The 16,746-nt window shown below is 38.7% G+C and overlaps 3 protein-coding genes across 3 annotated transcripts in view; 2 read left to right on the top strand and 1 right to left on the bottom strand.

Annotated features, from left to right (window-relative positions):
* The first annotated feature begins 948 nt into the window (after nt 1-948).
* Nucleotides 949-6,084, top strand: LOC108671227 (nucleoporin NUP35). The gene is made up of 6 exons (XM_018158724.1): nt 949-1,125; nt 1,643-1,775; nt 2,694-2,801; nt 4,613-4,701; nt 4,882-5,286; nt 5,463-6,084. Exons 1-6 carry the CDS (start codon nt 1,009-1,011, stop codon nt 5,538-5,540), a joined length of 930 nt encoding a protein of 309 aa, XP_018014213.1. The 5' UTR covers nt 949-1,008; the 3' UTR covers nt 5,541-6,084.
* An 881-nt stretch (nt 6,085-6,965) lies between these two features.
* The window catches only part of LOC108671229 (stress-induced-phosphoprotein 1), an 18,869-nt gene continuing 9,088 nt past the window's right edge, over nt 6,966-16,746 (top strand). Inside the window, exon 1 of the mRNA XM_018158726.2 lies at nt 6,966-7,145. Coding sequence (XP_018014215.1) covers nt 7,131-7,145 — 15 coding nt within the window. The 5' untranslated portion in view covers nt 6,966-7,130. The remainder of the gene's footprint in view (nt 7,146-16,746) is intronic.
* LOC108671228 lies at nt 8,517-14,090 on the bottom strand. The gene is made up of 5 exons (XM_018158725.2): nt 12,656-14,090; nt 12,185-12,534; nt 11,637-11,958; nt 11,081-11,234; nt 8,517-10,546 (listed from the first exon to the last, which is right to left on the bottom strand). Exons 1-5 carry the CDS (start codon nt 13,807-13,809, stop codon nt 9,941-9,943), a joined length of 2,586 nt encoding a protein of 861 aa, XP_018014214.1. The 5' UTR covers nt 13,810-14,090; the 3' UTR covers nt 8,517-9,940.

Genomic DNA, 16,746 nt, shown 5'->3' with positions numbered 1-16,746 from the left:
TGTTAACTGGAGCCTTTGCTAATCAAGGTTCAACTGTAAATGCTTTTTAGGGGTGTCCCTTACTACACTGGGGGGTGTCTCTTATTACCTCGTCTTGCAGAAATGGCTGCCATATTTGGAATGAGGTATGCAAATTCCATCATTTGTCACATATTTGAGCCAACACCTGTGTGCAACTTTTAAGTAAGTAAAATTTTTTAATATTGCAAATATATATTTTTTTTGCTACTGACCTTTGCTGAGGTACTTTTCCAAAATCTCACTTTTCACACTTCTTTTGAGGATTTTTTAGATGTAGTAAATTTATGATTTCTTAACTAGCTTTATGCTGTATAGATAGTAAAAAATTTGAACTTAACAACACTATTTTCAGTTTTGCAATATTTTGATTAGTTTTGCACTTTAGCTGCTACAACATTTCTACAAAATGTAGGACAACCATCCCAATTTACCCCACCCATCCCTTACTATCGAGTTTGATGATACGAGTAACATGGGGTATATTACTCATGGATATAGTGGTACATATACATGTCTCGCCTCAATTATTTCATCACTTTATTTGAAATAGATTTTTGATCTATTAAAGATCACACAAATTTATTTATATATCTAAGTGATGTTAAATTTTTGTATTTTATAGTAACACAACTACTGTGAAATTTACTAACATCTGTTATGAAAGTGTGGCAAATGAGCAATCTGAGTCAAAGTGTTAATGAACTTGGTTGTTGTGACATATTAATATGTTTGGATGACTTGATTCATTAGAAAATCTTTACAGGAGTAGCACAATTTTGAACCTGTAGTAGATTTATGTATCCACTAATGCCTCTAAACTTCCAGAATAGAACATGAAGTTACTAAAATGATCCTATTTATAAAATAATAAATTGAAATAATAAATTGTGTTATTTACCAAAAAATAAATGACTTTGATTTGTTTTCAGGGTATATTTTATAAATTCTTGACTATCATTACCTTTATTCTGTTGAAATAAATCAAACATGGAGCCAATGCTTCTTGGTAGCCCAATTTCTCCTGGAAGTGCTAGCAGTCCTGGTGCACCAAGCACGCCTGCAGCTTCTTTTCTCCCATCATTCCTACTTGGAGACACTAACCTTGTAAGTTTATTTAATTGATCTTGCTTTGAAATACTAGGAACTTTTACCATAGGCCTCTGCAAGGCAACTGCTGGTATGCTCATTCAAACCTCAAATAAAGAAGAGTTAGTCTGATCTTCCTTTAAATTTTGCCCTACAGAATTTTTTTCAGAATTTTTTTCAAAGATTTTTTTTCTGAACTTACATTAAAAAATATAGGAAATTTTTACTGTACAATGTAGTTCACACATTTTATACATATTGGGAGATTGAAATGTAAGCCCTCACTAGTTCCTGATATAACATTCCCATGGGCATTGAACATGCAATAATTGGAGTACCGGTATAGCTGAATTTCTTACAGCATAAAAACCATTCCTGTTTATACTTTATATTAACATTTTCTCATAACATGAGCAGCAAAGTTTATGAATATAAATTCTGAATGAATATAAATTTATCTTTTTTCATTTACTGAAGCACATTTATCTTTGAAATACAAGGTTATAATAGATAATACTACTGGTTAATGTTTCAGAATTGCCGCATAGCCCCCTCAAGCAGCAGCCCAGGAAGCAGCCGGCATCATTATGGCAGTGGAGGGCACCCAGGGCAGTTGTCACCTAACACATCAAGCAGGGATATGATGCTTAATTACTCCTCTAGACTTGGTCAGCTTGCTCATTAGTCATGCAAATATTATCATCATTATATATTCACTAAAATTTGTTGTTTATGTGTGTGTTCGAGCCTTATGACCCAAATGTATACCTTGTTGAGTGCTTATCTGCACTACGTATGTATTGCTTGGATCTCTATATCTGTGTATATAAACTGGCTTAGAAACTTCATTTAATTAGTGTAATTAGGATTAATATAAAATATATAAAGCTGAAACAAACTTTTTTGGATTTTTTTATATTTCATGTTTCACTAGTGTCAAAAAATCTATAATTTCCCATTAAATTAGAAAAAAGATTTGAACACGAGTTCCATGCTGAATATGGGTTAATTGGTGGTCACTCTGCTATGAATATTATAATCAATATTACTTTGGTTTGGAATTAGAAACCATATTTCAGGTAATGGGATTTAGGTAATACAGGATTCTCAAGTCTCATGGATAATCTATCCCAGTCAATGTGTGGTTAAGTTTCATAAAATATAGATAAGTTTTCTAATTGTTCCATACCAATAATCATCTTCGCACTTCCAAATTTATCATCCTGTTAATAGAAAGTTCTCAATCTCTCATTTATTTTGCTTGCGAGCAAATATTATTTTCTGCTATTAACAACTAATTCCTAATCTGTCTACTTAATATGGATGTATTTCTTACATTTTATGTTCCCATCATACATTGTGTGCCGTGGATTGATGACATCTTTTCCAAATTATTACTGGAAAAGGCTTTATTTCTGAAATTGATCTTGATGTTTATACATAGGTAGATGGCCAGGCTTATTCTATACATGATTTTTTTTTATTCATCACATTTCTTTGCTCATAATTTGTTATCAATATTATCATTCTGATTATGACGAAATTTTGTCTGACATGTTTGTAAGCTGGTTGTTGTAATGATGCAGAGAGAGCAGCTGCTGAACGTGGGCCTCCAGTCCAGAGTCTAGGCCGGTCCCCTGCTCCCTCGAGTGTCAGACTCCACAGCCCTATGCCTGATCATCTTGTGCGCACTCGTGAGTGTAAACCAACATGGTCCCGACAAATTGCACATATTCATGCGAGAGCAAGCCAGCGAGTAGAAAATGTTTTGAAATTTGAATAACAAAATTTATCATACACTAGGAAGAACCACCATTTAAACAATACATTTCTACATTCTTCCAAAACATTTTGACACACTTATTGGAGAGGTTTGCAAGTTTGGGATATGTTTCATCGTAAAATTGTGCGTCCTTCGACACTAGCCAATTGCACACTAGCTCAGGGACTGTAGATGGCCTGCTGCAGTCCAAGGCCTGGAGAAGACCTGCTGCAGTCCAGGGACTGGAGGTGACCTGCTGCAGTCCAGGGACTGGAGGAGACCTGCTGCTACTAAGGGGCTGGAAGAGACCTGTTGTCCAGGGACGGGAGAAGACCTGCTGCAGTCCAGGGACGGGAGAAGACCTGCTGCAGTCCAGGGACGGGAGAAGACCTGCTGCAGTCCAGGGACTGGAGAAGACCTGCTGCAGTCCAGGGTCTGGAGAAGACCTCCCGTGGTCCAGGGACTGGAGAAAACCTATGCGTACAGCGCAGGTCTGAAGGAGATTTTATCACTGGTCGTACTTCACAACTCGCGGGATTTTCAAGCGCATCTCTTCACATTTCAGAAACTTAGATAAACTGAACGAGCAGCGCGACCCTCTCACTAGCACCTGAAGATGCCGAATGAACGGAAAATGACTAAAAACCAGAGTGGCCGTAATTGCTTTGCTTTTTGAGAAAACGCACGAAAATGTAGCCTACTTTCTTGGTTGCCTTTGTATAACATCCTATAAAAATTAACGAGATTTACAAATGACTGGTTTATTAGTAAAAATATTGCTAAAAACAACTATTATCTATTCCTAGTCTGAGATCTATTTTATTTTGTCTGTTTTGATTTATGCTGAATAGTTTTTAGTGTTTCAAATTAATACCTATATGCTTGTGGGCTGAGCAACAGGCTGTTTATTGTATGGCCGCGAGACTGGCGTTGCGTCAGGCCTAATCATATGGGGATGCTGCTCATGCCGTCCTCCATATTCTACCTATCCTCTACATTAGTGTTTTTCTTTCTCCATCAGGACCGTGACCAACCCCTAACAATAGATGCGGTCTACTTATTTGTATTGTGGATATTGTAGTACTTAAGCTAGAAACGTAACGTTGTCTTCCTGTTTACTTTGAATGTTGTCAATTAGTTTTCAAGAACCGATATTAAAAGCATGTATTTAAATATTCATTTTTAATATCAATAATCAGCCTAAACGCTCTTGTAAGTATTGGTTCGTTATCAAGATAGGAAAAATATTTGACATCCCTGACTGTAATTCGACACGAAAATACAATCCCCACCCCCGCAGTGGGCTGCCAGCCCCTGTACGATCAGGACGAATTGTAATATAATAATGCTGGTCAACGTTGTGTACTGTGGCTGGCTCTCTTCTCACACTTTTGTTTCACGTCAATATGATCTTCTTCTATAACATTCTCATCATTGATGACAAATGAGATAAGATCATGTAGGTACATACCTACCAGTTTTCAACGAGAAAAGAATTTTCTTCAAATGAAAAAAAAAAACATTTTTAGCGCAGTTGTAATTTAAAGGCGGACCTACATGACCCCGAATAATCCATTTTATTTACATTTATCGTTAAAGGTGTTTTGATATATTTAGGCACTAAGTTGTTCCTATTAGACTAATAACTAATATGAACTAAACTATAGATTGTTATTCCCTATGCGCACTGACACTTTTATCAGTTGTATTACTGTTTTCTGTATACTTGTATCATTATTGCAGATACTCCAATGGGCAGCCCGGCTACACCGATGCGGGGATCACACCAACCTTCTGAAAGTTTCCTTAACTCGTCACTTATTTCATACGAGGTACGAGTCATCAATTACTGCTAACTTTATTTGATTATTTTGTTCCTTGTTAAAATATACCATGATATATTTCTTTCATCCATGCTTCATTCATAGTTGTAAGTAAAAAAGAAATCTGCCGTTCGCGTTCATAAATGCTTTGATAGAATACAAAACTTTATATTGTATTGGAATTAACAGGTGCATGGAGAGTCTGCGGCAGCCTCGACAGGGTCATGCGAGTGGGTGACGGTGTTTGGCTTCCCTGTGGCCTCAGCATCGTTTATCCTCACACAATTTGCTCAAGTCGGCACCATAGCTGACCAGAGGTTACCAGGATCGGGTAACTGGATGCATCTAAGATACCAGACGCCCTTGGAAGCGCGAAAAGCTCTCGCACTAAACGGAAAAATTCTCAGCAGCAGCATCATGATTGGCGTCATTCCGTGCACTGACGCGAGTCTTTTGGCTAGCACAACTAAAAATCTACCGCTGGCTTCATCTGTTAGCGTGGGAAACACTAGTGCCTCGTTTGCAGTCAATTCCCCTAAAGCTGGCATCCGATCCCTGACTCAGTCATATGCTGTTACTCCAACAGACAATCAGGTAAGGTTCAGTTTTCCGACCTTGAATGTCGGTCGGGTTTGATTTCATTGCTGGTTCAAGTGTTCCGCGGTAAAGATGTTATAACTCTTATGCCACTCTAATGATTTCTTACAAATTTATAGTAATTTGAGGTTTGTCTTGATAACAAGACTGATGTTTACTCTCTTTGTTGTCAGGTGTTGACTGCTGCAAGTACGCCTAAGAAGAACGATAGCTTCATGTCTAAAGCGATGCAACACATATTAGGAGTCTGATCAGTTTCAGGCTCTATTTCCTGCCATGCGAGGAAGCGCGAATAGTCATTTCATTGATCTTGAATTGCCATAGAAATTTGAATGATAATTTTATTTACTTCCATGGTAAGATATTTTACTGTTGATTCTTCTCTTCACAGATTCACAAACTTGAATACTAGGTGATGCAAGTTAAAAAACTACCTATTATGTCATATAAAAAATAAATCCTTCAACTGTGATGTCCTTTTCAAGGCTAACTTTTTTATCTTCTGTATGTAATATCCAAAAATTTTGTCTGAACATTGACCATACAAATATAAGTTGAATCATAGAATTTTTCTCTTTAATAAGTTTATTGATAGACACGTGGATGGATGCCCTGTGGGAAGTAATCCCAAAAAAGACCCAGTATTTACTTTACTAGATCATTTTCGTAAATGTGACGAACGTGTAATCAATGCGAAGCAATTTTTAGCTTTTCTCCTTCACAGTGCCTTGTGCCGTTGTGGTGGCCAACAATTTCTCATAAGTTTTCATAACTTTGAATAAATAGTTCATCCCACATTGCTTTTATTCGTGCATTCCGAATACGCAAGTACGTCTCTTCGCTTATTCCATGTGTAAGACATATGTTCTCAATCGGTAATTTTCTAATTTATCATTTAAATATGTAGTTGTGCCAACATCTTTTAGTAATTGTCCTCTTTTTTTTTCTTTTTTCAATAGCTACATCTCAATGCAATCTTAGCTTGTAATGGCTCGCCAAAAAAAGAATCCATTTCAACCTCGGTCTTATTCTTAACGTGTGCATTGTACAAGACTCTAACGCATGTGATGTCAAGAGCGGTGAAATCGAGAAATGTTCAAGTGAAAATATGACCGTATAGACTGACATATTACTCAAGAGAGTTCATGACTAAACATCTAAATCAGCAGTGTTGATATGAGTATTTTTGAGAAAAAGTGAATTGGCGATGTAATAGTTTATGTTGAGATTTGAAGCTGAGCCGCATAACTTCAAAGAGACTCTTTGTAGAATTTAGCGTTGTTCATTACAACTTGGCAGTCACAATAACATTTTGTGTGCAACACGCGAGAAATATTGATGCTTAGTTTTAGATCATGGGAATTTGTGGGTATTTATCGTTTGCGGAAAAACTGTAACCGTACAATTCAATAAGAGCTCGTGAGAATAATATAGTCCTAATTTTAGCGCCTCTATAACATTGAAAATAAAATGATTGCATATACGTAGGATTTTGCTGCGTGATGGCGTTGACCACGTTCAATCGGATGAGTCTCCCATGCCGTCCTAAAATATGAAAAAAAAATCATTCCTATGTGTAGTTTATTGCGTACATTATATTCCAGAATTTTCTCCAATATTCCAAACTAGGGTAATTTCATCCAATTCGGGGTAACGTTGAGAATGTTCTATGAACTTAAGAGCGCCCTGCGTTGGACTCGGGAAGTTGAGTTCACTTGCGGCGAACCTGACTGCGTCATGCATCTGTTAACGCACATCTGAGAGTAGAGACTGAAATAATTTTCGATTTATACTGCTGCAGACTATTTACCAGGACTAGTTCAATATAAAAAGTTGCAGAAATGGATAAAGAAAAGGTATGTTGGTGAGAGCACGGGTTGAAATAAGAATTCGACCGCATCAAAGATCAAGTTGCAAGTCTTGATGAAATCCACCGGCCGGTAAACACAGGATTTTGTTTGACGTAGCCTATAATTTTGTGCCTCAATTCGACGAGATGGTCACTGGTCGCATTATGAATTGGCTGCAACATAATTAGACTTGTATTGAATTTGTTACTTTATGAACGGAATTTTCCATTGGAGTTGCTATGGATATGAATCGTGTGATCATGTTAGCCTACCCAAACTGGTCATTGGAAAATTGGGCATAGCATAGGCCATAGGATGATAGGTAAATTCCTAGGAATCAACCCATGAGCAAGACAAAAATGCCTTTGCTTAGTCCTAGGGTAAATTTCATTTCACCCGTTCCTAAGGCCCTTGACTAGTTTTATTTGTAACTGTGCGAGTAGAAAAATCGCATTTTTGCCTGTGATTTTTGAAAATGTGAAATTGTTTCTACCCATTAGGGTAAACGCGCCTGCGGTATATTCAGACACTTCAAGAACTTAGCAAAAAATGAATGGCTAGGGTAAACGCGGTATATTCCGACACATTAAAGACACATCGAGAAATGAAAAACTATTAAAAAAAACGTATGCGTTACGTAAGTTCTGTTGCCTTCACGTGACTCTCAAAACACTTCACTACATGTCAGCAACGATGAAACGTCACAAAATGTTGCCATATTTATTAAAAAGCCTTTAGAATGGAAACCTACCAAATCCCTATATTCCGTCACTGTGTGTGGCAATATTCGACACGTGGTGAGTCGTATTGCGTCAGCGCTTCAAATTTAACTGATACGTAATGCTGACATCAACCCAGGGTGCAGAAAGTGGTGAATGCGTCGTCAATATAGACTTTTTCAAGGCAAAGCGTCGCCAGCAATATTAAACATGTGTCGCCGCGTCGCCAGCTGTATCATCATCGTGTGCAAGATGTGTCGCCGGCAGTAGAACCTCGGATAACTACAGTAATCCGGTCCATTACCGTCCATTGATCATTGATGATAGATGTTGACGTTTGCTAGAACGTTCGTTAACCGATAAACAATTGAGAAAGACAGCCATGAAATATAGAGTGCATTCCCAAAGAACTGTCGTTTCTTTTCATCCACTATGATTCGTTAAGAGAAAAAGAGAGCAGGTGACTACTAATGCTGGCTTGACGTAGACAATAGGATAGGACGTGAGGAAAGTCGTATGTTCGTATTGCGTTGATAAACAAAGCGTTCTTACGGGTCCTATACAGTCACGGCATTAACTAATCAGTCTAATGCTTAGTAGATTTCTTATTAGGCAATAGCCAATTGCCCAATTAGCCATGAATGAGTAGTATTAGTTAGTTAGTACTGTCGAGGTGCATCAATCTCAATCAGTGTCCGCTGCTGCCCGGAAAACAACTTTAATGACAGAATCTTCAACTCACAGGTTGTCCTAGAGACAATTGCCTCGCAACTGAAATTTGGATCGTGCAGCACATCCTCATCCGACCTCCCGGAAATGTAAAAACGCAAGGAAGTAGTTAAAATATGCCTACGTACTAGTAAGAATGATGCGGGAATAATTTCAATCCTCAATAGCATTGAAAGTAATCCATGCTGAAGACTGCCCGACTTAAGTTTATTATTCTGTAATAATTCACAGCCGCTAATCTAACTTCAAAAACAAAATAATAATAATAATGAAAGAACCCTTCTTTCAACATTAAAGCGTCCACATTTAATTTTTGCCATGCATATCTAGCGAAAACTTTATTAATAAGTGCACGTATGCTACTTCAACTCTGACAACTACGAATTACACACAAAAAAACATGGCACTATGGTAAGCAACTAAAATGCATTAAACAGATACGAAGACATCACACAATTTTCTAAGCACAGTAATACTGAATATTGACCTCTGATACTAGAAGCCTACTAATGTAAATGACTTAGTTCAATTTACTAACTCTAGATCGGCGTCTGTTCTTATTGTTGCATCACAAGATCTTTACTCTAGCCTTTGCTTTGCTCTGGTTACTTCGTTATCATCTCACTTAAGAACACAACATTATATATAGAATACAATAACAAGCTAGTGCATACAGAAGTGATATCCAGCAGACATAAATTACCTTTAACTTCAGAGTGTGCAATTAAAGCTTAAAAAATATCCTAAATCTTCCTTGAATTAATCGAAATATGGCAAGCCTTTCTCCTCTGACATGTGTCTGTCAATAACTTTACTGACTGAGTATTTTTTCGAAGCTCGTTCACGTTGATCACAGAAGATAGGTGATCGGTGCTTCGCAACTTTCGCACGGGCATCTCCGTTCCTATATACTTGTGCAATCTCCGAAACTGTTCTCGGGCAATGACGAGCAGATGGCAGGGACCAGTCTACAAGCGTTCGCATGTCCAAGGTCTCGTTTTCTTGACCTCCATCATGGCGCTGGGACTTCATGACTGCGTAGTAAGACTCCGCGATTGCCTCGCTGCCTCCCAAGCTTAGAGACATGTCCAATAATGAGCACAGCTCTTTGCCTAAAATATTATAGAGCTTTTCATTGGAAAAGATCAAGGAGTACAGCACGCCTTCATTCAATGCCACAGTTAGCGGCTCGTCTCTAGTTGAAAGTTTCATTGAAAAATTATTTTCAAGTACGAAGCCCTCTTCAACTTTTTCGGTTAATTTTTCAACAATGAAGTCTTCACCCAACGTGCTTATAGGCTCTCCAGAAAGTTGGTGGAAGATTTTAGTACCGACTACGTGCAACAATTCTCCCTAAACTGATGCTACCAGGGTTTCTTTCAACTTGTCGTAGAGTGTAATACTAAGGACAGGGTTGATATCTAGAAAATCTGATGACTTCACTTGGGGAAGATTGCTTACATAGTCTACAAATTTGTTGAACGATGACACGCCATGTAAGGCTAGAGCAGTTTTGTCATATGCAGATTTTTTCTTGCTTCGCTCACCGCATATTTTTGCAAATATGCCATGCAAATCGAAGCATTCTTCTAGAGCAGTGCTCGCTTCGTGAATGCATCGTTTGGAGCGATTCTTGAGACTTGTCACGAAATCTCTTTTAAATATTTCGGCCGCTGCACGACAGTCCACAAGCTCACGAGCCTCCCAAGCGACCTTTCCTTTCTCTTGATGCACAACCAAGTAGCCTGTTAGAAGTTCCAAACCATTATACTTGAACATTTCCAATTGCGTTTGGTGCATGGAAAGACGAGGCAGCCCTTTTAAAGTCGACACGGAGATGGATTCCCAGTGATTGATGAGGCTTCTTGTAAACTTCACTACTTTCCAAATAGGAACGGCAAAGTCCTGAAGAACATTCATCGTCTGGACGAGTGGGCCCAGAAAATCCAATAGGAAAAGCTGTGAAAAGGGTATTTCTGTGAATACATCTCAACATCTTTATGCACAGAATAGGATAAATTATCTTATAATCCTTTCCTTATCTACGCGTAACTTACTCATTTGCGTAATTGAACTGACATCTCAAAGAACCAAAATAATCACAGTAATAAACAGGAAGGTATTACTAGTAAAGAATATAATGATTCAATAAGAAGTTTTACAAGTTTGAATAAGTAAATAATTTGAATGAGGGGAAAATGGGAATTGCTCTAACATAACGCTTCTTCAAATACTTATGAAGTGTTTTATACTGTTATTTATAACTAAAGAATAAAAACTCCATGCAACTAAGCTAAGTAGTATTCAACGAGAAACAGTATAGCGCTCTTCTAAACTGAATCCCGTTAAAAAAATAGTTAATACGAGACCTAAATTCTCGTTAGTAATAATTCAAGTTAGTTCGAGCAGTTTTACTTCAAAATATATTGCAAATCACATGAAAAACTAATGAAAACCATCAATCACGTTAATATAATTATAAAAGAAGCATACCAGATCGTATACAAAATCCTGCCCCTGGATCATAAACTTGAGCTCTTCATTGGGATCGTCTTTGCTACGCGGGTTCATTGCGTGGAACCCTTCCACTAGGGCAGGAAGGCTCTTTTCGATGCTCAGCCACTGCTGGAAGTTGGAGCTCGTAAACCTGCAAAATGATAAATGGATTGAAAAACCTAATGATGGCTGTACAACAGATTTTCATAAATGGTCCTTGAAATCTGGGCGTTCATCCGTTACCTGTAAAAAAAACTTTCGTATAACGGTGCAAAATTTATGCTGCTAAGACAAAAAAATCAGCTTTAAAAATACTTTATTTAAGGTACAGTAATCAATACTTTATTTACGGTACAATAATTAATACTTTATTTAGGGTGCAATAATCAATACTTTATTTAGGATACAATCGAATACTTCAATCTCAACAGAGTTTTGAAAGGCTTTCTAAATTTATAAAAAGGCTCTTTAAATGTAACTAATGCACGTTACTCCATCTCTTGAATAAATTAGGAGACACAATAAAATATTACAAAAGCTGAATCCAACTCACCTATGTTGCGCATAACTTTTGGGAGCATGCGCAATAGACTTGCTGGCTTCAGCAGTTGCTCTCAACATCGCGTACCCTTTACCACGTTGGAGCTCGTCCGAAAAAACATTACAACGTTTTATAAACGTGTTCAAGAATTGTGACGAACTCTTGAATGACGGCTGTTTAACATTGCGCACATCCGTGACCACCAAGTTCATCCAATGGCCGGCGTCCCACGTAACGGGGAATGCGAAGATATTATCCGATGGGACCCCGACACGCTCAGCAAGGCGTGTAGCAAATGCCGGCGAGACAACATATTGTCCGTCACACGTTGCACCTGGAAAAGAACATATCTATTTGCAAGAGCGGAAGCTGACTAAACACGTCACAATAGAATGATTAGTCATCTGTTAGGGTAAATAGCAGAAATGATCGACAACATTTAATTTCTTTAACCATTTTCTAGTAGCGACACCCATGATTTCATACCAGTCCTTTCATTTTACTAGATTCGACCCACAAACCGTAAAATTGTTAAATATTCCAGCAAGCTAGCTCCCTACCTGTTAATTGCGTCAAGTGATGCTCAGGAAGCCCCGTTTTTTCCAGTATGGTATCAATAATGCTATCAGCAAGAGCTTCTGCACTACCACCCACAAGCTGAACAGTACTGTCGCTTGTATTAGCAACAGAATACACAGGAGGTGCACCAACAGGCACTGCAATCCTTTTTCCATCCAAGTTCACAACGAGCAAGATTGCTTGGTTTGTATGACGATTAAGTGTCGATTTATCAGCCGTGAGATAAATATGGGGTGGTAGGCCTGTGCTCAACAATGGCCGCAGCAACATCTGTAGGTTCCTTCGACAAATCACCACCGTCGCCGCCCGAAGAATTTCTGGGAAGTTGTTCCTGCAGGGAATGAGCAACAATTCTTAACGCATTATAATTAAAGAAAACCAACTAAATATTAGAAGAGAATTCATGTCTAAGTAATTCAGCGTTTTTTTTACCAATAATGTACCGAGCTTACCTTGAATGGCCAATGTCTCCGACATCCACTTTGCACGATTGCAAGAATGCAATCTCAGTTTCAAAGTGAACCGCGGCACCTTTCATTTTCAGAACATGGATAGCTGTACGGCAGAGAGTTTCAGTTACAGAAACAGAACGAATCATCGACGGAGTTCCAGTTGTCCCAGTATCATGGGTTGCTTTCCAGTGGAATGAATCTTTCCCTGACCGAATATGGGCCACAAGGCGACTTTTGAAATTGTACCAGGCTTGGCTGTGACCTATTTGGAAATCCTCTATTTTATCTTCTGCAAGAGAGACCCCAACAGATAAGCCGCTTGAGGGAAGTTTGAACTGTGTCGAAAATTTGGTAATAAGCTCATCACGTGTGGCGTACTTATGGCATGCTGAACATCGTATTAAACGCTCATTTTGATGCTGTACAATAGTGAACAATTCAGTAGAAAGAACCTCATTCAGATTGTTACATTTATACAATGCGGCGGTTGAAGGTGAACTATCCTTTAGCGCAGGACTTCCTTGATGGCTCGTAGGTATAATTTTCATTAGTGTGCTTTTGACATCCAAAACGGCTTCTCCAATTTGATCGAGTGTCCATGTGGATGAAGCAGGCTTCATCTTTCGAGGTACTTCATTAAGTGATTGGTTACTGACGAATCCATCAATTGACTTCTGATAACACTTCATTTCAGCCGAAGAGGAAGGAACTGAGTCTCGTTGGAAAGAAGAAACTACGTCAACTGGAGAATGCAGAGAGGATTCGCATTCTTCAGGGATCTGTTGAGCAGTGACATGTTCACTGAAGTCTGACTGTGAAGCAGAGGCATGTTCAGCGAAGTCAGGCTGAGAAGCAGAGGCACATTCAGTTGAGGCACATTCAGTTAAGGCAGACTCAGAAGCAGAGACACGTTCGGCGATGTCAGACTGAGACGCAGAGTCACGTTCGGCGAAGTTAGGCTGAGAAGCAGAGGCACGTTCGCTGAAGTCAGGCTGAGAAGCAGAAACACGTTTTGAAAAATGCACTATTTTTTCTATTTCTGCTTCAAGATTTTTTACGTCTTCATGATCTTTACATCTGATGTGCTTTCCTTTCTCAAAGGTATCGTTGGGGTGGTTTCGCCTCTGGTGCCGGTCTATCGTACTTGGAAACATGTCCACCAACAAGTAATTTACGCTGCCGTTTTTAATACATAGCAAACAAACACCTGCACAGCGCCGTTCTCGTATATTAGATTTTCTCTTCGAAGAAGAAGAAGTTGAAACAGATGGAGTGCAGTCTTGACGTTGCTTCTTGAAAAGGTTCCTCCATTCCTCCACTTGGGTCTTGGGTTCCTTCCCTGCACATGAAAAAAAACTATTAATCGGGAATGTTAATTGCAAGAAATCAAGGCAAATAAAAGAATCACAAAAAATAAATTCTCACGACTGAGGCAACGCTCCAGCGTAGTCTAGGACTGTTACGTCCAAAACAGATACAAAGATTAGTAATGATAATTAAAAATTACAGCTTTTTCCTGAACAAATAACCCAGTTAGAATTCTGTAATTTTGGTAACAAGTTAACACTTATCGGAGAATAAAAAATTTCTATAATAGACTTGCCGATATATCAAGTAAAATTATTAGAAGGTTCTGAAGAAATTTCATACCTGGTGAACTGCGATGACCTAAAAACATTTGAAAACTACGAAAATTAATACCAGCGAGAAAATATAGGATCCGATTCGGTGTTTATAACTATACTGAGGCGCTCTACGCGCTATCCAAAGCTGCATCATGCAATGCAGTGTTTTATGGAGATTGTTCTCAACAGTATACCATATACAGCTGCCGAGGGTCCTAACACATTATTCAGTCAATCATTTTTAAAACCAAACCAAATCTGGAAGGTCTCTACGAATTTGATTTAATTATTTTCTTCGGTTCAAGACAAATCGGCTCCCCAAATGAATGACAAAATTGGCGCGTCGGTTTAGGGAGCTTAACTTAAGAACTAAATCAAGAGAAGCATATGGATATTTTAGGAACTTATTTTTGGGACGAAAATATTAGAACGGTTTTCACATCAGGTTTTCCACGCAGAACTTTCTCAAATCGAAACTGATATCGATCAAATTAAAAATAAATTGCTTATACACCGCAAATATTTGCGTGTAATAATTATGAGGGGAATTACGACGAGTTCGGAGGCAAGTAGAAGTGAAGAAGCTGACCACACAAATGAAACTGTTCTGCTCGTAGGCGTAAGTTGGCCGATGCAGTAGCTACTTACCAATCCGGCCGCTGTTCTGAGCGTATTGGTGTTGCTATCTCTTGGCTCTTGCTAGACGCTAGTGATAAGTGACATTCGTGATGCAAGTCCTGTCTAGTTCAAGCAAAGACTCCTGTAAGAAAAGCGTGAAGTGTGGTGCGGATGATATTGAATTGTTCTCGGAGACGTAAGAAGTACTTTGGAATGTACGCAATAACGACCATTCCAACATAACTAAGCGGAAGAGTAGTCATACACGTCACTCGATAGCTCTCAAAGTCGCACTGGTGCCTGCGAACTGTTATGCAAATACTGGCATCTTGTATAGGCTCTCACTAGCAATTGGAGTAGACAACGCAAGTACCTACATCCCGCAAATATTTGCGCCGTCTATAGGCACCTAAAGTTACCAGTCAACAACCATGCGCTCGGCATTAACTTTTAAGCAAGCTACGTTGAGACGAAGCTGAGAAAAATATTTCTGACAACGCTCGCAGTAGCCAGTAGCGTATGCGTACTGTTAATCGTCAGCTATTATGTTTATTAAGTCAAAATCGGTTACAATTTGATAAACTTCGGGGTTGAAAACCTGATTAAAATTAACATTTACCATGCTACCTACTTAAATTCTTACTAGAACAAATCTGGCCTCTGGGAACAATCGAATTAGCGTATTCTTGATAAAGAGCTTAATAAATTTAGCCTAGATAAATTTTGATTAGACCTAAATTACACACGCGATGTAAGGATTCCTAGTATATTAGCCTAGTTATGCACTTAAGTAGACTCCACCTCTACGGATGAGTGATTGGTTCCAACTTCCAAGTTGCAGCCGCCAGACACACACACAAAAAAAAATAGGCTACATTCATCCAAATACCTAACATTGATTAGAACTCCCAGTATGATAAAACAGGATTCGTCAGTTAATTTGTAACTTTTACAACCGAACGCGGTTTTATAATTGTTGCATCATTTCTAATGAAAGACGGATAGAAAGCCTAAGGAGACAAGGACTAACACGTATGCGGTATGTGATATGTCACGTAGTCGGTAGTCCGCCGGTTAGTCGTAGTCACTAGTAGTTTAGTGCATGCAACTCGGGTTCGCCCAGCACGAAAGTTCATAACCAGAAGAACGAAAATTTCACTTGCCTTCAACCTGCTGAATATCCCGTTTATTAGATTGATCCATAGTGTAAGATGTAGCTTGAAATACTATTTTCTGAGGAAAAAGAAGCTATTTCCACACGAATTTACATCTACGTTCATTTCTGGACTGAATTGGAACTGCAAGTGCACAACCTTCTCTCTCACGGGTCGACGACATACTAAGCGGTCTAAGCAGTTGGAGGAGTCTAGCTACCGAGGTCTGGGCTGCTGGTGCCTGCCGCAGCTACCTCTGCCACACCCACTGAAGAGTCTGAAGTGCGTCGCCGAAGATTGGAGAATATTTAAAATGCTATATTCTCAATGCAAATGTGTCGGCAAGATCTTCTGAAGGCGAAAATTTTGCCGATAATGCGTCGCCGTAGGTCTTTAAATCTTCGATCATTCTCTGCACAGTGGGCATCAACATATTCGAATTCCGTTTGCTGTGTGAGCTGTATTGGGATACAACATGGCTTTGAATTAGAACACTAACGAATATTGAACACTACTTAATTATGTTTTAATTAACAGCTATTAGGCTTTTAATTAAGCAAATTTCAATTTTTGTACAAAGCTTTGAACGATCTGTGTGTGTCCAATTCAAGTTGTGTCGGAATTAGTTTTCATGTGTCGAAATCCAACATCTCAACTTAATCATCTATTAATTTATTTACGACTTGAAATCAGC

Source organism: Hyalella azteca, unplaced genomic scaffold (assembly GCF_000764305.2).
Source record: "Hyalella azteca isolate HAZT.00-mixed unplaced genomic scaffold, Hazt_2.0.2 contig7089, whole genome shotgun sequence".
Lineage (NCBI taxonomy): Eukaryota > Metazoa > Arthropoda > Malacostraca > Amphipoda > Hyalellidae > Hyalella > Hyalella azteca.
Note: the sequence above shows the minus strand (reverse complement) of the source record. Positions and strands in the feature narration are given on the sequence as shown.

Excerpts from the sequence above, each read along its gene's own strand:
- LOC108671227 (XM_018158724.1), top strand. The coding sequence starts at position 1,009 with ATGGAGCCAATGCTTCTTGGTAGCCCAATTTCTCCTGGAAGTGCTAGC. Across the intron at positions 1,776-2,693 it reads TAATTACTCCTCTAGACTTG|AGAGAGCAGCTGCTGAACGT; the intron begins GTCAGCTTGCTC and ends GTAATGATGCAG. Across the intron at positions 4,702-4,881 it reads CGTCACTTATTTCATACGAG|GTGCATGGAGAGTCTGCGGC; the intron begins GTACGAGTCATC and ends TGGAATTAACAG.
- LOC108671228 (XM_018158725.2), bottom strand. The coding sequence starts at position 13,809 with ATGTTTCCAAGTACGATAGACCGGCACCAGAGGCGAAACCACCCCAAC. Across the intron at positions 12,535-12,655 it reads GGAGACATTGGCCATTCAAG|GAACAACTTCCCAGAAATTC; the intron begins GTAAGCTCGGTA and ends CATTCCCTGCAG. Across the intron at positions 10,547-11,080 it reads AGGATTTTGTATACGATCTG|CTTTTCCTATTGGATTTTCT; the intron begins GTATGCTTCTTT and ends CCCTTTTCACAG.